Below are 21,787 nucleotides of genomic sequence, written 5' to 3' on the forward strand. Positions count from 1 at the left end.
TGGCTTTAAGTGAGAAATAACTGCAATCAGCACTATGTTTTTTACAGGGCTTTGTCTGTGTATTTGCAACCAGAGTAAGCAAGCATACACTAGAAAACACCTGAGGCTAAATGCTGGTATGCAAAAGCATAAAACCAATTACAAGTAAGTATGTTCTGCCCCACCTAATTTTGTTCTCCCTTTTATTTGTTGGATGATCTCTATGCTGCCTACTGGCAAGTTCCCTCTTTGATTTCCAATCATCCCTTGATGACTCTATTTTTCTTCCATATGCTGCTACTTTCTGCCCTTCTTATTAACTGTTAAAACCCTCACACCCAAAATGTGCGTGACTTTTTCCTAAAATAAGGTAAAGTTAAAACACTTTAAAAATAATTCATCTTTGCAAGCTGTGATTCGACAGCAGGATTCACAGAAAGACACTCGTGATGTCCGACAGCCATGTGGCAGGAAAAAATCCTGTAATCCAGACATAAAACCCCCTGAGTTGGTGCCGTGCTATTTTCCCTGCTGGGTGGCTGCCAGGTACGTGCAGCTCGTCCCCTCGCTCCCCTTCCAGCCGAGCCGCGGCGGTGTTTGTCTGCCACCTCCCGGGTGAGTCACAGCGCCGGGACACCGAGCGGCCACAGCCCGACAGCCACAAGCCACAGGAACACGTGTGAACATGCTCGTGGTCGTTAGAGCATCTTCACGACTTCAAAAATACTTAGGTTACAAACACTCAAAAGTTTGAGAACATTGCAATCAGTGAACTGCGCTGCTATTTGTATACATTACCTCATCTTTCTCCCTCCAGCTGCAAGGCTTCATTTGGACTCCACTTTCACCCAGAATAGAATTTTTCAGCTGGTTTTCTTTTGTTGTTGTTGTTGATACTGGCTTGGTGTTTTTTTGTTGTTGTTGTTGTTGTTTTGGTTCGGGGTGTTCTGTGTGCTGTTTTTTTAAACTCTGTTGTGTAATTTGAGGTTTTCTAGATTTCTACTCTTTTTCTGCCTGTGAATTTGGGCTGGGCAGAGCTGGTGGGTGTTGGCCTCCCGGCGATTTTCAGAGCCTTGGACGCTGTTGCAGCCTGGCCGTGGACAGGCAGGAATGGCTGCTGGGCATGTGGGGCTGAGGGTGCCCATCCTGGGGAGCTGATCTGCTCACAGACTGTACACACAAAGCATTTGGGATGTCTTAGACCCACTGTATGTACACTCAAAAGGGTACATCCATAAATATCTGACCACAAATCTCAGGGGGAAAAAACACTGTTACCCTGCCCATGAGGACACCCAGTTGTTGGCTTAAACAATTTACTGCTCTATGCTCACTCCTTAGTGTTTCATCCTTAAAATACAGCTTTGACCAGAGAGAGAGAGAGAGAGAGATGCACACAAATCCAGCTTCAGATTTAATTTCATTATGGTAAATTTTCCAAAGAATCCACAAGGCAATATAAATAAACATTGATGAATACTAATAATGCTCCAAAACAACAAGAAGTGTTACAAAAAGGCAACAACCACTTGCACTGGGAAAGAATTCTGCATTGAAAACAGAACAGGATTTAGTTGACATGATGATTATTTATACTTTCCTTAGAAAAACTGAAAAAGCTGCTTACAAAAAATAAATGAGGCAATACTGTAATAAGTAGCATTAAGTGATAGGCAATTCAAGCAAATTAATTGATGGTGATGAGGCTAAAATTCAACCCCGAATTTTAACATCTTATTACACTATTAAAATACATTACTGCAACTATGTAATCTGCTGTAATTATCTTCTACTGATCACCCTAGCTGTTCACGGGTCCATTCAGCTTTGTTTTCTAGCTTATACACTAAATTTCTACACTCTTTTCAACCCTATTGCTTCCTTCTCCTCCTCACCACCCAAATCTCCCCCAGATGCTTCCTTCCTTCTTGACTACAAACCCCAGCAGTGCCAGTGCAGAGCCCAAGAAAACAAACTCAGCAAAGCCTGTTTGGGTTTTGCCTCCTCCCTCATTGATGCACCTGATTAGTGAGATCCAGCTCACTGGAGGTCAAATGGGGAACAACACCAGTCTGGATTGATCCATCAGAAGAATGGACTTATTCATCAGAAGGATGGAAGGATTCATTCTTAATTATGACCTATGAGAATGTAAATTTAGGCTGCTTTCTCTTTTTCAGTTCACAGAATCCCCACGGTGTTGTCAATTCAGAAACACCAAAGGGGTGATTATGGATTCTGTAGGGGTCCCAGGCACTGCAGAAGTCTCAGCTGAGCAAACACCAGGCCCCACCACGCCCCTGGCCAAGAGCAGGATGGGGTCTGTCAGTTTTCAGGTCCTTACCTTTCACCCTGTGTCTGAAATCCATCTCAGAGGAGGGGAGACAACCCACAGCCTCCAACAAGTGTGGTGACACTGGTGACACTCTTCAGCATCCTCTGCACTCTGGTGAGATTCAGCACTGACACAGAGAAATTAACAGGGCAGCTCAAATCTGAGGGCCTTCAACTGTCTCTCCAGCACTGAGCAGACACAATCAACATAATTACACCTGTGTCTGTTTCCTTCTGAGAATAAGGTTGCAAACAATGTTTTTAGTGGTTTTAGTTGCACAAAACCCATGATTTCATAACCAGCATTAAAAATAAGCTGCCTGAATGCCTTGGAAGACAGGTATGTCAGGTCTGTTTGATAAGCACTGCCCCAGCTCTCTGAAAGCAATTTCCTTTCAAATTTGCTTTGCTTACAGTTCACCAAGATCTTGGCCTGGTAGCCTTCAAGGTTCAACATCTATTTAAGGTCTCATTTTCTTCCAATTCCAACTCCCTGTAGGTACAGCAGCCTTTAATTCCTGAGCAGCTCTGAATTTTTGATTTCTGCCCCATTCCCTCCCAGAGCAGTATAACCCACACAGTTTCCTTGTTAATTCATTAAGTTCCACATCAATGACTGAGCTGAGCATGAATCACCACAGCACAGCAGGCATCAACAACATCCTCCTGTTTGATATCACAAACCACCCCAAAATTGAAGTGCAGCCCTTCCAGGCCTGTAATCATGTCCTCGCTGCCCCAGTTACCTCAGGCTGGGAGCCCTGACATTCACAACAAAATGGGAACCTGAAGAACCAGAAAAAAAAAGAGATTCAGCCAGGTCAGGGAGGCAGCTGACACTCTGCAGCCCTGGAATAACACAAGTGTTGTCTAATTAGAAGTTTTACCAGCATTGCTTCAAGCAATTACTTTGAAGGAAATAGTTCCTGTATAGGAAGTGGAAAAACATTACAAGAATGACTTGGAAAACTGCAGGGTCTTTGAGTAGGAGTTGTATTTATTTCTCAAATATTTTCAACAGATTAGGCTCATATCACAAAGTCCCTGTTCTCCAAGGACAGAACAGCTTATCAGCCAAGACACGTTTGTATTACACTTTTGAAGAATCAAAATTCTGAGAAACATTACTGCACAATTATTCAAGTAGCTCTCCACTCTCTGCTCCCTTTATTTTTCCCACGTGAAGCTTCAGAAGGTTGCATATTTTGTTTTCCTTATGTCCCACTGCCACACATTTCTGTGGTTTAAGACAGTGACTTCTGGAAGATGAGGCAGAAAGGAAACCCCAGTACTAACACCGAGTTACTTCATGTACTTCTGTATTACACAATTTTAAGATCACTTACACTGCTGTTGTGAAGGCAGCTAAATCACCTTGGTACGTGCCAAGCCTCCTCCCAGATTTTTTTTTTTTTTTTTTCATATAGCAGAGTTTCCCTGCAGTGGCGGACTCAAGGCCCTTTTCTCTGGCTGGTGGGTATTTAATAAACAAAATTAAGTAGCTTTAGGGGGAGCTCCCTCCTGTGCCTTTGACATCTTTTGTGACCGCGATCTCAGCCTGTGTTCTGAACTTGCCTCGATTGGCAAAACCTCTTGTGAGGTGCAAGGGACGGCTCTGCGGCTGGCAGCCGCCTCTGGCGCTGCCTCAGCGAAGGCAAAACACCGGCTGGAAGTTACTAAACTCCCGCAGCTCCCTCCGTCCCTCTGGCGGGCGCCATGAGCGCGGCGACAGCGGCTCTCGCGGCCACCCTCAGGACCGGGCCAGGCATCGCGGCTCCATCCTACCCATGTGGGGCGGGAGCGGCTGCGGGGAGCCAGCTCTGTCCCCACAACGTGGCGAGGGAAGGAAGGGACAGGGAAAGGGCAGGGTAAAGAAGAAAAGGAGCGGGATGAGAAAGAAGAGCGCGAAGAGGAAGCGCCTCCTCAGCGCGGCCTCCCGCCCTTAGCGTACCGTACCGCCCCGCCCCTTCCTGCCGCCCCCGCGCGCCGCGATGACGCACTTCCTCCCGCCAGCCCCGCTCCCCCGCCCCCGGGCCGGAGGTTGCGCCGCCATTTTGCCGCTCTCTCGCTGCCGCTCTCCGGGCGCGGCGGCTGTGGCCGGACGAACGTTTTTAAGGAACTTTAACCCGCTGGGGGCCCCGCGCCCCAGCCCGGTTTGAACGCGCCATGTCCGGAGAGGGAACTGCCGGCGACCAGGTGAGCCGGGGCCGGGTGAGCACAGGCCGCGCCCTGAGGGAGCGGGGCGGTGTGGGCTCGGCGAGGGCGGGCGTGCGGCGGGGCCCAGCGGAGCGCGGCCCTGAGCTCGGCCGGGGCTCACCTGCCCTGCCGTTCGTCGGAAGGAGCTCCGTGTGCCCCGTAGGCAGGCGGGGAGCGGAGCACGGCCCGGCCCGGGCGGTGACGCGCCGGGAGCTCCGGCTCTCAGCCCTCGCCTTCCCGGCTTGGGCCGAGCTGGACAATGGGCGGCCCGGTTGTGGTCTCGCTCGGTCGTGGTCGCTGAACGCAGCACACTTGGGGAGAAAATTGCAGCCCGGACAGGCTGTTTACAGAGGCAGTTTTACGGTGTTATGTAAAGCGAACGTTGGCCGAATTCAGGCGTTCAATGGAGATGGCCTCTAACGACACCATCTGCTTCTAGAATAAAGCATTGCTAAAATACGCTTAATCCTTAAACTAGAAACGATAAACACGAGTTTATTTGATAAAGGGTCTTCTTTGTAGTACAGCGCTCGTTGCATTTAGTAGGGAACTAAACTAAAACCCCAGAAGTGCCACCTCAGCATGAGGAAGAACTTCTTTACGTTCAGCCTTGCAGAGCACTGGGACGGCTGCCCAGGGAGGGCGCGGAGTCTCCCTCTCGGGACGCATCCAAAACCCGCCTGGACGCATTCCTGTGTAACCCACTCCAGCAGGTGACGTCGCCTGGGCAGGAGGGTTGGACTAGGGGATCTCCAGAGGTCCCTTCCAAACCTTATCCTTCTGGGATTCTGTGAAATAGCTGCAGTTTTAGCTATTGGAATTTGGCTTGGTTCGTTTGGCTTCTTTTTTTTTTTTTTTTTTTTTTTTTTTAATACGCTACGATTTTCTCTAATCTCTTCATTTATTGGGAGCTACCAAGGTGTTGTATGTCACTTTTTTAAATCTAGTGTTACTATGAACGATTTCTGACTTCCTGGCAGAGTTTCTCCAAAATGGCTTTTTTTAGTAGTTGGGATTATATTTAAAATCGGTATAAATTGGAGGGGTGAGGATGAAAATTCCTGATTGAGGGAAGAGTTATTGATAACAGTCACGTGTCTTAGTGGCCAGTGTAGCCTTTAGAAATACTTAAAATCAAGCTGATGCCGTAGTGCTTCTTGAAGTGGCTTTTTCTTTGTAGAATGTTAGTTTCTTACAAAGCCGGTGAATTTCTGTGTGTCTGGGCCTGTACCCCTAAAGAGTGGAGTGTAAATCTTATATCACTGTTTTGGTGGATGGGGTGGGTGTAGGAAATGTAATGCTCAGAGTGTAAAATACTCAGGTTCTGCCTCGTTAGGGTAATGTCCCAAAATTCCCTGTGTGCTCCGAGTTGCTCAGGCTGGTCAGTGTACTTGGAGTATATTTGAGCATTCTTCAGAATGGTTCCCTTCATCATGAGATGCATGGCTGCAGAGAAGTTAGAATGTGCCACAGCGAAGTTTTGTTAATGCTGGTGTGTGGCATGTTCCAGATCTCATCTCCCCACTCCAGAATGTTTTCAAGAATACATTGATGTTTCATGGCTTAATTCAGCTGTTTGTTAGAAGGACATGTGTGTTTCTATAGCTTGTAAAGTGTAACTATTTAACTTCAACCACGCTGACTTTAGTCTTTATATTCTCTTGCAAGGCAGAATTTGATAAGCAAAAGGTGGAGTTACTGTCTGTATACTGCATAAAAGTGGTAGCTGTAATACTGTAATGCTACATCTCAGAGGGGTTTAGCATTCCCAAACCTGTAAATTGTTATTTGCAGCCTGTGTTAAGCACGTAGTCCAACCTGTGACTTGGCCTTTGGGCCATAATAAGGTTCCTTTTTTTGCCCATTATTATTTCTGTGTTCATGTTGGGTGCACTTCAAATTAAAAAACCTGCTCATATAGGTTGGGTTAATTTTTTTTTTTTAATTTATATTGCCCCATTCTCCTGATGAAGTCCTCTGGATTCTGATTTCCTAAAAGTCTAATTTTGTTGTGGTCAATTACCTCCCTTCCATCTGTGTTCTTCACTTTCAGTAACAGCTTTTTTCTCAGCTGGCAGACTTGTGTTTCTGACTCTGTTGCCACAGGCCACATCCAGCTCCCAGTGTCTTTAGCAATGCTGCCATGGAGCTTTCAGCACAGAGGCTCCCACTCAGTCCCTGCAGGGAGCCTGACACGGCTTGAGGGATCCCAATCCAGGGCCCTGGAGGGAGGAGCAGCAGAGCCTGGTGCCTGGGGCACCCACACTGCAGCTGCTGTAGGCCAGCCTGGGGCTGGCTGCCAGCCCTGGAGCTTACCTGCACACGGTTCTGAGGGTTCTGGATGTGCCTTGCTGTAGAAACTGAGGCTGGGCAGAGCTGGGTTTGCAGCTGCCTTCCCTGTTTCAGGTTTCATCTGCTGCTCCCAGCTCTGAGGTTTGGGATGCTATACAGGGATCAGTGTGAAACGGGGACTGCACAGTTAATTTGCATCTGTGCTGTGCATTAGATGTAAAAATGTGAGAGTGAGAAACCTTGACAAGGCAGAGCCCACTCTCGGGCAGGGGGTTCTGCATCTTGATTCCCAGATCCCAGCTTTTGGAAGGCACTGCCAAAAAGCAGCCCAGTGTATAATAAATTGCCATGCTGTCTGCCACAAGTACAGAGCTGTGGTGGTGCAGGAAGGAAGAACAGAGTGGAGTGCTGATTGTAGGAAGAGAGGGAGGGAAAAGGGGGTGTAAGGTTTAAGACACAGGTGGGCTTTAGGAGGCTTTATTGTACCAGATGCAGTGCAGTTGAAATGTGGCTTTACCACCTTTAGGCCAAGCTTAGCTCCAGGAGTTTTTGGGCAGCCCACTGTGTGGATCAGGAGCCTAATCTGTGTTACGTAGGTTATTTCCTCATTATGTTACTCTAGAACAAGCTGGAGCAGGAGGACAAAGAAATACAATGCAGCTGCAACTCTTGGAGTGTATTTTAAATTCTTGCTCTGTGTTAAATGGCCCAAATTAGTCCTGAAGAACCAGCTGAATTGTGAGGATTTAAAATCTGTCAGGCCCCTCTGGCGAGGCCTCCATGATGTTTAACAAACCAGAATTTCCAGGGTCAGTTTCTGGAATACCAACCACTCAGCCCTGTCTGTATCACAGAAATGCACTTTTGTAGACTCAAAGGCTGCTGCATCTGCCACTGTTTGCCAGAAAATTCCATGACAGGCTCTTCCCAGCCTGATGGGTCAGGGTTACAAAGAGCCCATCAGAGCTTGCACCTGTGGATGTCTTGACATTTTTGTGGTCCTCTTTGTACACATCTAGTTTCATTTCATTCATGGTGCTTGTTTCATGTGCATGGTAACAAAACCTAAATTCCGCACTTTTTCACCCCCACTTTATAAATACTTGCCAGGCATCACCTTCATCTGAAAATCATATAGCATTTGCTTTGCCTCTGCATTAGTTGCCTTCCAATCTTTCAAGGATAGAACATGCATTTCACACTCCCAGTTAGTGTTTCTAAGATACTACCCCCGAGATGCATTTTTTATGTTACATGAATATGGATCTGGTCTAAGACTAAGCTGTGGGAAAAAATATGTCTGTATTGTGTCTGTGACTATAGAAAATACCTCAAAACCAGTTTGTTCTGGTACTTTTGTCCATTTAATTCCTTCCTCTCTTTGTCTTGTGTCTGTTTGATGTGGTACAGCATGAAAGTTTCTGCATGCTAAAGACAGTAGTAAATGTTGTAGTTTACTTCAGTGTAATATTTTAAAAATAGATGTCACTGAATGCACTGCTGAAAGAAGACTTTTCTTGCAGGATTGTGTGGGTTTAACATCACAGGAGGAGCCATTCTAGAGAAACCTCTTTAAGAGTAGACAGAATATGTACAAGTATTGGTGAAGGAAAGCTGCTGAGTTTGTAATGCAGTGGTTTAATGACAGTTCTTACACAGTTGTAAATAAATTATAATTTAGGTGTATTTCCAGAGTCAGTAAGTTCCAGGTATGCAAGTAAGAAGTTCAAGTGAAAAATGTGTCAGTCCAGCATTTGGGAAATAGTCCTATGAGGAAAGAATTTTAATCATTACTAATCTAAAATTTCCAATGTATTTGGAGTTTTGAGCCCAGATTATGTTGGGATGGGGCAGTACTTAGAGAAGTACCTTTTTTTGGTCAAGATGAATATGCTGGGCTATGTCTGCTCCAGTCTTGAAGGACACGTTTTTTCCAAGGCTGTTGACAGTTGAAGTGGCTTAGTGTAGAATAGAAGTCAAGGCATTAAAAACATTTAAGAAAGAGCAAGTTTTGGTAAGCTGAAACTACAGTTCCCCCAGTGAAGGGATGTGTTACTGAGGAAAGGGCTTTAAAACTTGTTCTTCTCTAAACATGCAGCTTTAAATAAACTAAAGGGAAAAGCCTTGGACTAAACCAACCTGTAAATTTAGCAAACTAAACAACTAACAATGCTTGTCAAGTTGCATGTTAATATATTTGAAATTCCATTCGCTGTGTCTGTTACAGGTCAGGCTGTGCTAAAGTGTGCAACACCTAGCCAAAATCACCAAACTGACTTCTGTCTTAATGGCCAGAAACCCCCTTTTGGATATTCAAGCAATTTGACTAAAGTAGCCATTACAATTCCTGCCTTTTTGTATTCAACAGCTCCTCCTGTGACGTTAAACCCACACAGTCCTGCAAGAAAAATTTTCTTTGGTTTGTAGAAGTTCTTACTTCATATTTAGTGGTAGTTTTTTTACAGCATCTTCAGCTGGCGTCTTCCTGGATGTAGCAGCTGTTGTAAACACATTTATTTAGTTACCACTGCAGAGGATCCTTTTGTGGAAACAGGAGGATGCCTTAAACAACTGGATGTATTTAGTCGTGCAAATTATTTGAAGGTATTTAGGTATTTTCTTAGACACTTTGGCATCGTGAAGATTTATTTGAGAGGCCTGAGGAAACTGTTGATTTTAGGAATATGCTACAAACCAAGAATATTCCCTTGGAGGTGATTAATAAATAAGCAAATACTAAAAGTGAACTTTATTTCCTCTGGTTTTGTTCCCTCAGACGTTCTTTATAAATTCAGAATTGGATTTTGCGCAGTTGATGTATTTTGTCGGAAGAGGCTCCTAGATCCCTTCCTAGAAAACATGGGTTTAGGTCTCTTGAGATTTTGGAAAGATCTTTTTATACTTCTAGTATCTGTGAAACTTCAATTCTGTTGCTGTTTGTCAGTGTATAAATAATAAAAGGGTAGTTGTGAACTGGACTAGGTGGCGGGAATCTGTAGAAAACCCTAAATGCTAAAGTAATTCCATGACCTGCAAAGAGTTGTTCATGGGATAGAATCCTGATGGTGTAGAGATCTACTGCACATAGTTAACAAAAGCAGAGGAAAAAAGTGTTTTTACAGTCTGTGGGCAATACTTTTTTCAGATAGTGAAGAAAAGTTAAAAGCCAGTATCTGGTTAGGTTCAGTTTGATGGTATTTGAGCAGGTCTGAGTTGGTGCTGCTAGAGTCCTGAGTGGTTTTGCATTCTTTTTGCTGCATCTGATCCTGAAACCAGGGAGTTACACCATTAGAATATTAATCCCTTTTCCAACAGGATTATTTTTCTGCTGATTTAACTCCCTGAAGTGGCTTGCTACAGGATGAGCTTACCTGGAAATGCTTATCAGGGGCAGGATAATGGCCGTGAACACCCAAGAATTATATGTTTACAGTTTTGGATACTGGCCGTTGTGCAAGCACTACAATGAGAAATACATAATCAGAAGCTGTATGCCCTTGAACTGTGATAGCAGCAGCTGTAAGCACCAATTGCAGTTAACATAAAGTTCTCAAAACTAGGATCACATGTTTTCCTGCCTGTGATTGAGTTAGGTTAAAAGGCTCATGGTTCTGTTTCGCTGTGTGCTTGCTGTAGATCTTAGTCCTCACAATAGGTGTTAGTTCACACACCCAGTTCTGGCAAAATGGTCCAGAAAATCCTAAGTGTTAATTCCTGCAGGGTATTAGGAGGGATTATTTGTAAAGATGCAATGAGGTCTCATTTATGCTCAGGTAGGAGCAGGCCATGGATTTTCCTGCAGTGCAGTGGGTCCCTGAGATGTGGATGGCTTTGTTCAATGCTGAAGGTGGAGAGGGACAGGAGAGGGAGTTCTCACTGCCTCTGAGAAGTTGTTTTCTTCTATGTGACCTAAGGTACAAGCAAGTCCAGGCAGTCCAGTTCAAAACGGATCATCATAGAGTTATTTTCCATTCTGTAGGGTGCCTATAATTGGTCTTGTATAAGTGAATGGGGAACTTTATCTGCTGCTAAACAAGTATTTGCCAACTTAAAAAATCAGTTCTTTTTATTTTCCAGTAAAATAATTGTGCTTCTTGCATAGTTTGATTCATGTATCAAATACACAAAATTAATTTAGGATTGCTGTGGTTGTGCATCTTATCCCCATCTATTTTTTCCTTAGCTGTTTCTGCCTTTCTGAGTTTGAGTTTATGACCCTGTATCTGCATAGGTGAATGAAATTCCTGGAAATCTTAATGAAATGCATATTTTTGTGTCACCTGGAAAGATTTGAGGAAATACAGCTTTACAATACAATAGTTGAAAGGTGCTTCAGTGGCTCATTCTACTTAATATTGTTTAAAAGTCAGTACTTAGAGGGCAGGACCTTGTGCCTTTGTAGGGTGGGGTCCTTTTTGTTGTAGCAGACACTAATGGTACATCTGCCTGACCCTTCTGTCTAATGCGTCCAGAAGAATTTATTTGAGACGAGTGAATTTCACTGGGTTGGTTATAGTCAGAAGCAGTGCTTCCCTCTGATGTTGATGTATTTGAGTTAGTGCTTTATTGAAAAAGCAGCATTTCAGTTTCGGGTCACCTTTAGGGGTAGCTTATAGAAATAGTTTTCAAATTCAGAAATTTCAGCTTTAGTGCTGCTTCTGGAAGCTGACTAATGTTTATGCCTGTCAATTGGCTAGAAATAAAACCACTAGATCATTTTATACTGTTTTACATCTTAAGCCTGTATCAGTTGAACTACTGCAGAATCAAAATTTTGACGGACTTAGGGATGTAAAACTATTCATATGGCAGTTCATAAATTTACTACCTCAGAGTTGACAGCTTTGTGCTACTTTGATTTTTTAATCAAGTTGATTTTATAATAGTTTAATGTGGCATTTGATATTTGCCTTCCAAGCTACACTGCTTTGCATTAGTGTTAAGAATTGCTTGAATTGCTTGAGAAGTAAATCAAAAGGAGTAATGGTCTTTAGACTCCTATGAAGCCCAGCCTACTGCTTTTTTTTCCCATTTAGTGCATATCTTCAATATCAGATATATCCATTTAACAGTTCTGCAATATTTTTGAACCTTTTTCCATTTAGAAGTAGTTTTATTAAGTAATATATTTACTTATGGGACATGCTTTGAATTATATCCTGCTAGTAGGACTGACACAAAAACTGATAATGCTGAAAAATATTCAGAACTAGTGTAGTTACCTTCTACTTCTTATTCTAAAGAGTGATGGCACCTTTGAGAGAGGAGTGTTGGTTTTCTCTGTGCTGTTTGTCTTTTTCAGCTTCAGAAGGATGCACTGACCTGCTGGGGCAGGGAGCTTGGACCAAGTAACCCAGTGTGATCCCTTCCAGCCTGCCCCATGCTGGGATTCTGGGACTTAAACCCAATTATATTAAGAATATAACAAGGTGGTTATATTCTTAAGAATATTAAGAATTAAAACAAACTCCTTGAAATAATCTTTTAGCATATGACAGGATTTGGGGTTTTTTTAAAATTTTCTGCAAGTTTTAGAATTTTTTTTTTATAAATCAGTCACACTACACTGCACATTAGAGATGAATATTCTCAATTATGTAGTGAAATTGTAAAATTTCACCAGCAAGGTCTTATAGTAATGATTTAAGGGTTACTATTGTTACATCTCTCAAAGGCAAGAATTAAGTTGGTGTGGTATTTGTATTGCTGTTACCTGCCTAAAAATGAGCCAGGTTTTCAAAGCTAGTGAATAAGTGGTTTGGAGTACAGGTCAGACCAATATTTCAGGCTGAATAAATAAACTCCAGTTCATTTAGGGTTGTAACAAGCATGTATTTTAGGGGCATCTGTATGTGATCTTCACACTGTCATTTTTTATTCTACTTGTTAACAATGTTAGATCTAGAAAAAAACCCTGAAAATCATAAAGCAAGTTATTTCCAGAAGTGTTTGAAAGTAACTACGTTACAGAGTTTGCATTCAATTTGGTACAGCTTTTAGCCTGAAAAAAAGCTTTTAAACTTCAATAGGAATTTCTGAGTGTTTTTAAAAAAATGTGATGCTACTGCCAAAACTACAGGAAGGCATCTGGGAGATCAGAAAGTGGACAAAGAAATTGTGCTTGGATAGTGTGTATCTGTTTCTGCTAAACCATCCTCTCCTGGTTTTCTTGTTAAACCTGTGATACCAAATACCTTCTGTTCTCCAAGTCCAGAAAGACTCCTGGATAAACTGGATTTGTTTGCCTGGGCTCTGTAGTAGAAATACTGGGCTGAATTTACTTTTTGGATCTTAAAGTTCCAGGTTGGTAAAAATGTTTAAAATTCATTGTGCAGTAAATATTTCAGCAAACTCAAATTTGTTTTCATGTTTTGAGGTGGTTTAGTCTAACATCTTGGTTGATGTCCATAACATGTGCTAAGTGTGCCTTATCTTCCTGGGACAACTTGTTTTCCAGCTGAATTCCAATTTAGAAACTGCATTTTAAAAACTGAGCTGTGGAATGTTACACTGTTGAAATGTTATCTTTAGCTCGACTGTGTAGGTGGGACGGAACTTTTCAAACACTGCTTGTGATCTCTCATGTCTTCTTTTTAATTTTTCTAGACTGCTGAATATGTCCCAGAAAAAGTGAAGAAAGCTGAAAAGAAACTAGAAGAAAATCCATATGACCTTGACGCTTGGAGCATTCTCATTCGAGAGGCACAGGTTTAGTGATATAGGATTACATTTCCTTATCTATGGTCCACTCACACTATTTGGTTCTGGAGTAAAATCAGCATATTCATTTACATAAATCATAATACTGTAAATGCTGTTTTGATTTTCAATTTTTAGAATCAGCCTATAGACAAAGCACGGAAGACCTATGAACGCCTTGTTGCCCAGTTCCCCAGTTCTGGCAGATTCTGGAAACTGTACATTGAAGCAGAGGTTAATATTTTTACATTTTTTTCTTACATAACATTTCATAGGATTTTAAGTTTTTACTCTTATAAGCATGAATAAGATAGGCACATAATATCTAGGGGAAAGGGGACTTTAAATATGCCTTGCCTTTATTTTGTAAAATAGGTACAAAGGAATGATTAAAATGAATTCTAAAGTATTGGGTCTTTCATGAGTTGATGATTGTTGCATTATGGAATTGCAACAACATTAAAACTGTTTCAATGGTATTGGAGTGCTTTAGCCTTTTATTTGCTTGTCGTGTCAATTTATTGCCTCCCGTGTCATTTACTTAGAGGATTTTTTTTATTTACACATACAAACTTATTTGAGTGACTTTCTCTGAATATTTGGTTCTTTTTTTTTTGTTTTTTTTTGTTTTGCTTTCTTAGGGAATTGAATGTTTCTGTGAACAGTGTTTGCAGGGAGGGTGTGGGGATGGAAGCTAATTTCTGGAATGAAAATGCATTAGCCCAACCCATTAGCTTTTAAAAATCCCAACAAATTGTGATTGTTTCCATAACTGGGTAAGACTTATCACTAAGTGCATTGGTCAGTGAACTGTCTCTAATGACATGGCATGAAATTCCCTGTATAATCTTGGGGCGGGGGTGGTGGTGTTCATTTTGGTTTGATTCCTTTCTGTAGCTGGTATTTAATACTAATACACATGGTTTCTGTGGGCATCTTCTGGCTGCACATTTTCCTTGAGACAGATTTTCTATATGCTGAACTTCAGGGGTGGGGACCTGTGTTCTGTAGATGAGAAATGAGCTCTCCTTTTCTTCCATTTGCTGTGAAATTTCATTGCATAGTTATCATATCTTATTTTACATTAAATTACTTATCCAGAAATGTCTGGCAGTAAATTTTGAAGATAAGGAAAATTGGGATCATGGGAATTGAGCAGAAATTTTTATATTGCAGTTTATAGTAAGATGCTACAGTGCAAAATAGTGTCATCTAAATTGAATGCTACCAAATTAAATGTATAGAGTTTTCACTATCTTGTTTGTAGCAGTAGTTAGAATGTTGATGTTTATTCATGTTTGGGAGATTGCAAATGGACTAACATACAAATACATCTTTTTCCTTTTCGGACCCTGCAGCCAAATCCATTAGCCTCTTGTACCCTGAAATTTTTGCCACAGGTTCTAGTTTTTAGAATCTAATCTTATTTCATAATTTCATTAAATTGCCTGATTTCTGTGCTTTTTTTAAAACCTTTACCTTACTCATGCCTCAAATTTAAGGGTTGAGTAAGGCCATCTCAGAAAGCCAGTACTATGCTGTACATCCTTCAGCAGAAAGTCCTGTTGTAAGTGTAAAGCTCCTTGTCTTTAAGTACCTTCAGAGAGGAACTGACAGACGTCACCTCCCCTAATTTATAATCTAAGAGCATTTAGAAACCTTAACAGTGGCGATCTTGGAACAGTCTAGGGCAGAATTTTTTACCTGTTCCTTTGAGGAGGGCAGATCAGCACCTCAGCAGTTTGGGTACCAGGGAACACAAGGTAAATCTGAGAGGGAAAGAATTGTCATAAGCATCACTAGTTCTTGTGTGTCTGCTTATTAATACACTTCAAATATTAGAGAAATTGAATATATAGTTCTGTTGTGCAAAACAGTGGAAAAATAGGAACTGCAGATTTCCTGTAGAGGCTACACCTGAAGAGGGTTATATTTGAAAGAAACGTAAGAAGGTGATTTTCAGAAATTTATCTTTTATCTTAACAGCCAACTTTTTAAAAATCCCAGTTAAGACTTGATTTTCAACTTTCCTGGTTACTGTGACATATTACAACTGGTAGTGGCCAATTTACAAATGAAGCAATATGCTTTTCTCTGGTTTTTTTAAGCACATGTGAGCATACATAGCTATGAGTTGAAATAAATTATTTCCGAATTCCTCTCTAAGAAAGGTATGCTCACACACTTGAGCACGGTTGTCAGCGTTGTTTTCAGTTGCATATCATTTGTGCAGTCCATCTGGGTGAATTCAAATCAAAATGCTTTATCAAATGTTCTTTAAACCCTGTGGTTAAATTAAGACTTCAATTAATTTTTGAAGGCTGACTAGAGGAACTCTGTTCAGGCTTCTTTTTATTGCAGCCTTAAGATGCTCAAGGAATATAAGGAAAGTATTTTTCAAAAGCTTTTTTCCTTGGCAATTTTAGTAGTCTCCTCCTGCTAGAAAATTTTTATTTGGCTGTTCAGAAGTATATAACTTTCTAGCCATGACTTGGTAAAATAAACCTGTGGTAGATCTCCAGCACTGTTTTCAATTTACTTCTGCTTCCTCATTATTGAAATCTGAAAATTGTAAAATCTTCAGTCATCTGTTACCTGCATTTCCTCTGATGTCAAAAAAGTATTTTACTCTTTACCATGGAAACATTTTCTCTTTGCATCCCAGAGAGACAGAAAGGGGGAGGGAAATGGGGGTTCTTTTTTGGCAGGTTGTCTTTCACTAGAGAATTTTGCCCTCTGAAAGACATAAATCAGAGCTGAAAAATGTTCCTTAGTTGTGGTGTATTGGAAGATGAGCCAGGGTGAGGGTTATGAAAAGGGCCTTACGAAAAAGAAATTAGCCCTTTAACAGCTGTGCTCTCAAAGTTGTTAGAAATCTTTAAATTCCCCTTTGTCTGACTTAACAAATGTGTTCTCTTTGGTCACTTCCAGTCTTCAGTAGAAATTGTTTATAAACTATCTGAACAAAAACTGCATGTGCCAGTTCTTTTTGTAATGTATAACTTGTAAGTGCAGGCCTTACTGCTGTGATTACCTCTTGGGTTTATGACTGTGTTTGTTCAGCTCGCTGACTGTTGTGCTTTTTGTGTGTGACTGTGTTCCCTAGTGGAATATAGTGGAGAGCTGTGCTCCACACTCAGTGTATCAGCCAGCTCACCACAAGTGATACAAAGAGCATGCTAAAGTAACCAAATACTTCACATTTAGCATTTTGTGTGCCAAGCACTGATTTATATGCTCTGCTCTCTGCATTGTGACTGGGTTAGGTAATCAGTAGAACATGGAGATTAGTTAGGAAGAGCATACTTTGACAGTTTGTTAATGGGAATTACACTATTAAAGTTGAAATTGATGAAAAAAGTTTGGATTCTTGCACTGGTTCTTATTTCTTCTGACCTTCAAAGAAGAATTACAGGACTTAGAAATAATATAAGTGGATGAAACAACTCCCAGTTCACAGCTGGTTTTGGGTCATATTATTTGAACATCTAAGTAGAGTTTTTGATTTGATAAGTATTTAAGCAAGTAAAATAGTGAACTTGCTATTCTGCATCTCTTAAAATTTAGAAAGTGGAACAGTAGTGCTATTCTTCCCAAACTCTTGTTTCCTCTAGTTCCTTAAAGTACACTTTTCTTCTGATCCCTTTCTCATAAAACCTCCTCTCAGAAAACTTGACTCAATTGACGTGGCAGTGCCTCTTTCACAGTTGTATAAAGGAGTGTCTGAGTCTCAGCCCCACTGTGCCATAATATTAAATCCATAGATCACACGATCTGGACTCTAGCCTGCTCTGCTGATGTGCTGTGTCTCCTTGGGTAAGTTATTTAACCTGTTTGCCATTATGAAACAGATACCTACCTACCTCACAGGGTTGTTGTGAGGCTGCTTTAGTGATTAAAGTGCTTTTGGCACCTGCCTAAAAGGTGCTACAGAAATGTGAAAATAAATCCAGTTTAATACCCTATGATCCCATAGGCCCAGCTGTCACTATTTCCTTTGTCACTTGGACTGATTGAACCATCTTTTAGATACAGAATGACCTGATGATGCTTTTTCATGAAAGAACATTTACTTTACCTGTCTTGTAAATACTTCAGTAGTTCTGAAGCAAGCTTTTGAAGTTGCCTTTTTTTTTCTCTGCTAGTTTCCTTTGAGAAATCACCAGGTTGAAAATCCTCTTAGGCACATTTATTAAACTGTATTCACATACTTTCAACATTTTAAAAATTATATAAGGAATTTTTAGTTCCAGTTACTCTGAATGGAAACTTTCCTCTGTAATTGTCCAGAATGTTTCAGGCCAGTTCACACCACAGCTTTTACCTTTTTTATTGAGTGGTACAGCATTATATCCTGGTCACTTTGAACATTGTTTATAGGGGTTGAAAAGTTGCCATAATTAAAGACATATAAATTGTATCCAGAAGACAGTTGTGACAAGTAGCCCAAGTCTAGAAACAATAAATACAAAGCTGATAACATACATGTCAAAGGTTTGGCTGTTAATATGTATTTTTTGTCTTGAGAATTTTGCAAGACTCCTGTGTTATTGCTTGTCCTAAAGGAATGCAACCAGATACATTTGTTTAGATAACTTCTATTTCATATGGACATTTTGAATTTTAAATGTCTTGGTAACAAACAGATGCTGTGTGGGGCATCTCGCATTCAAGGGGTGGGACCACAGCTTAGGGTTGATTGTTTTGCATTTCATCATATGCAATACATCAGTATCTTTAATCCATGTAATTCACACTGGTGTGGATACTAGTCAGAATGTATCATTTAACGTACTTGTATATGAAAAATGTAAATAAAACCATTTAGAAAAATGATTGTTTTTGTTTAAAATGTCTGTGTTTCTTCAAAGCATTTTCTTCCCCTGTTTTACTTTAGTCTGGTTATGAATTCAGAAAGGAGAATGTTGTACCTATCACCAAAATTATTCTGCTTGGGGAAAAATCGGAACTGACACTTCTGTCAGGATGAAGTTGGAGTAATCAGAAGTCAAAGTAGAATAGATTTCTTGCCTGAGATTCTGTTTAGTGGTACTTTCAACTGAATATATTGTGTGTATCACCAGCTGATCTTAGTGAATTTCTTAATGGAAGGCATCCCCATGATAATCCATGCTCCCCCACCTTGCCAGCCACATTTCTCATGGTAAGCTTCTGCTTTGAGAAACTGCTGTACAGGTGCTCTGTACAAATACCCATACTGCACAGTCTTGACTGCCTCAGTCTGAGATTTTCAATCTTTTTTACAACTGTATTATTTATGATCTTTTCTTATTCATGTGTGGACTTGTTCCATTCCTGTTAATAAATGTTGTTCTGTCTGTGTGATTATTGTAGACTTGCACTAGAAAGTGGATGCACCTTTTTCCTGTCTCTTCTGCTCAAAGTGTCAATACAGGTGTGTCTACATCTTGCATAGTTCCCCTGCTCCTACAAGCTGTGTAATACCAGAAAATTGCCCACATACTGACATTGTAGTTTGAGAAGATGCATGCAGTACAACACTAGTGGGTTTCTTCATAATTCTATTTGCTGTATTTGATCATTAAAAATACTGTGGGGAAGTTTTAGGACACTTTGGAAGTGGAAGCACTGCCTAATGAAGAGATTACTCTGAACTCTCTTCTGTAGTGTGTTGTTATTTACACATGAATAAACACAAACTACTTCTGTTCTGTTGTATTCTTTCCATGTGGGGCAACAGAAATATATCCCTGTTAGCCATGTTAGCTATGTGCTCTTGTTCACAGCGTTTCTGAAGTCTCACTTTCAAATGTAACAAGGACAGTGAAGACTTTTTGTGTTCTTTCTTCTGTTGAAGTCATTTGTTGATTCTTTGATATTTTGAGGGGGGGAATCTGTGTCAGGTCAGGCACAAACTTGGGCTTCTTATGTGTGAACCTGAAAGAACCAGAGGTTAAAACAGGTTTCTTGTATATGCTGTATTTACTATGGATTGGTTCTCCATCTGCCTGGGAGAGGAAACTGTAATTGTAATCTTTTATTCTTTTCTGTATCTCTTCCAGCTGCCAGCTGGTTGAGTTTCCTGATCTTTAATCAGATTTTGAGAAACATGATGGTTGCGGGAACACTTTCTGTTAAACCTTCTCTGCTAGTGCTACTACATAAAATAATGTGTGACTGTTTGCTGCAGAATGTCTTTACAGACTGTGGGAAGGCTTTGAGTCATGGCTGGGATGAAATCCAGTGACTTTTCTTAGCTGGAAGGTCTGAGGAAGCAAGTCCTTCCTCATGGCATTCCTGTGTCCTATTAGTACCAGTGGTCTTCATTTACAAGAGTCCATTGGGTTTCCTCCTTGTTTTTTTTCCTGATTTTTCTCACCAGTGGCTTCAGAATGATGGGTGCTCCATATCCAGTGACAGTTTTGGATTTCTCCAATGACGTGTACCTAACATCCTATGATTGGTTTTTTTGTTTGTTTCTTACATAAAGCAATTCAAAAGTGACAAGAAGGAATATGCTTTGGTCCATAACTGTATAACAGTGCACAGGTAGCATTTGCTTTGTGCACATTATGTACATGTAGTTAACTACACATGAGGAAATATTAATTTGTAATTAAATAATTTTTATTATAATTTATTCTATTATTTCTATAGAGCTTTTCTTATTCTAGTATTTCTAATAAGCTAAGTAATTTGAATCTGATCTGTGGGGTTTAGCTGGTTTGGTAATGACAAATATAATACAAAAGCATGGGAGCATTTCTAAGGTTCATTGGATCATCATAAGTGTTACATTTTGAGGATAGGCAGATAAGTAGAAAGGTGTTCTTTTTTAATTGAGTTTGTGCACAGTTTTCAGTAATAACTTCTCTAGAGTGGAGTCCTGTTGCACCTTGAGACAAGACCTCACTGTTAATCTGAAGTGTAAACAGCTGAGCTGTCTCTGTTCCCTTAAAAGCAGATTGGACAAGCCCTGTGACAGGGGCTGTGCATTAGTCCTAGCTTGCACAGTTCCTGTGAGCACAGTGCTGATCTGTTGGCAGGTGCTGTACCCAGTGCTCTTGTAGATTGCTGGGCTCAAGGCTTTCAGACCTCCAAAAGGAGAAGAGTTAGTATACTGAGGATGTGTGCTAATTTTACTTGCTCTGAGTTCCAGCAAAGCAGCTTGTACATAGGTTTAAATTTCGTAGTTTTTATCCTTAATTCAAACTATTCCTCTAAATCAGCTAATTTGGAAAGTTTAATATTGTGATGGAGGATCTAGTGTCGTACCTCCTTCAATTCCTGTAATATATCTGAAACTCCGAGATTCTAATGAGCACAAGATTCTCAGTCCAGTTCTTTATGGTTTGCATTAGTGCTTGAAACAGAGAGTCAGAAATAACCAGTGTGTGAAATTAGAACAAGAGATGACTGTACATTCTTGCTATAAACAATCTGATACTTCTGTATTGGTTTTTGTGATAATGAATACATTGCTTAAAATACAGTTCAGGTCTTGCAGTTGGACTAAAATAATGCCTAGTTGTTCAGTATGTCCAGACTGCAACAAAGTCAACTTCCTTTAGCTCTTGTTCACCCTTGAAGTGTGGGTTTTCAAGCACAGTTTTTACTGTTTAAACAAAATAAAAATGAACTCTCAGTTTGAAATTTAGATTTGCAAAAATGGGATAGCAGGTGTGTAGTTGTATATGTGCTGTCCTGCAGATGAAACAGATATGAAGTTAGCATGTTAGCTAACTTCATTGTGTTCAGTGGAGCTGCATTTAAACATCAAACTCTGTTTAAAACATTCTCTTAATTTAGGATTTTGATTATTTTAATTTTTATGGTTAAATGAAGACTTACTGTGGGTTCTGTGCCTGTGGATTCCTGAGGAATCTCTCAGACTATGCATGTGCATCACTGTTCATGTGTGTGTATATATGGTTAGATTATAAGGTCACACAGCATAATGTTCTTTTTAAATCATATAGTAGGAATAGGAGTGGGTGAGCTTATCAGTGCAAATTGTCTACAGGTAATTTACTCAGGTACCTAAAAGTGTAGAGGCACTTAAAAAGGTAGTGTATGTAGAATGTACTTCAGATTTCGTTGAAAAGGATTTTATTATCTGCAGCTTCAGTCTGAGTGCAAAAACATGCCTTGGTGCTGTGTGTAAAGGAGTGGGAAGATAGAAACTGGATTTTCTCTTCATTTTTGTTGTCTTGAACCCAGTACTGGCCTGCCTTTTCTCCATTCCTACCCACCCATCACAGTACTGTCTTTGTGTGTTTTTATGGGCAGATGCAGGAGTATATTT

General features: G+C 40.7%; 1 protein-coding gene across 2 annotated transcripts in view; it reads left to right on the forward strand.

The window, feature by feature from the left end:
* Positions 1 to 4,303: 4,303 nt before the first annotated feature.
* CSTF3 (cleavage stimulation factor subunit 3) overlaps positions 4,304 to 21,787 on the forward strand; it is a 48,149-nt gene continuing 30,665 nt past the window's right edge. For both annotated transcript variants that reach the window (XM_059848322.1, XM_059848323.1), the window contains exons 1-3: positions 4,304 to 4,509; positions 13,408 to 13,509; positions 13,639 to 13,734. In XM_059848322.1, the coding sequence (XP_059704305.1) occupies positions 4,480 to 4,509; positions 13,408 to 13,509; positions 13,639 to 13,734 (228 nt within the window). In that variant the 5' untranslated portion in view covers positions 4,304 to 4,479. The remainder of the gene's footprint in view (positions 4,510 to 13,407; positions 13,510 to 13,638; positions 13,735 to 21,787) is intronic.

This window comes from Haemorhous mexicanus, chromosome 6 (assembly GCF_027477595.1).
Source record: "Haemorhous mexicanus isolate bHaeMex1 chromosome 6, bHaeMex1.pri, whole genome shotgun sequence".
Lineage (NCBI taxonomy): Eukaryota > Metazoa > Chordata > Aves > Passeriformes > Fringillidae > Haemorhous > Haemorhous mexicanus.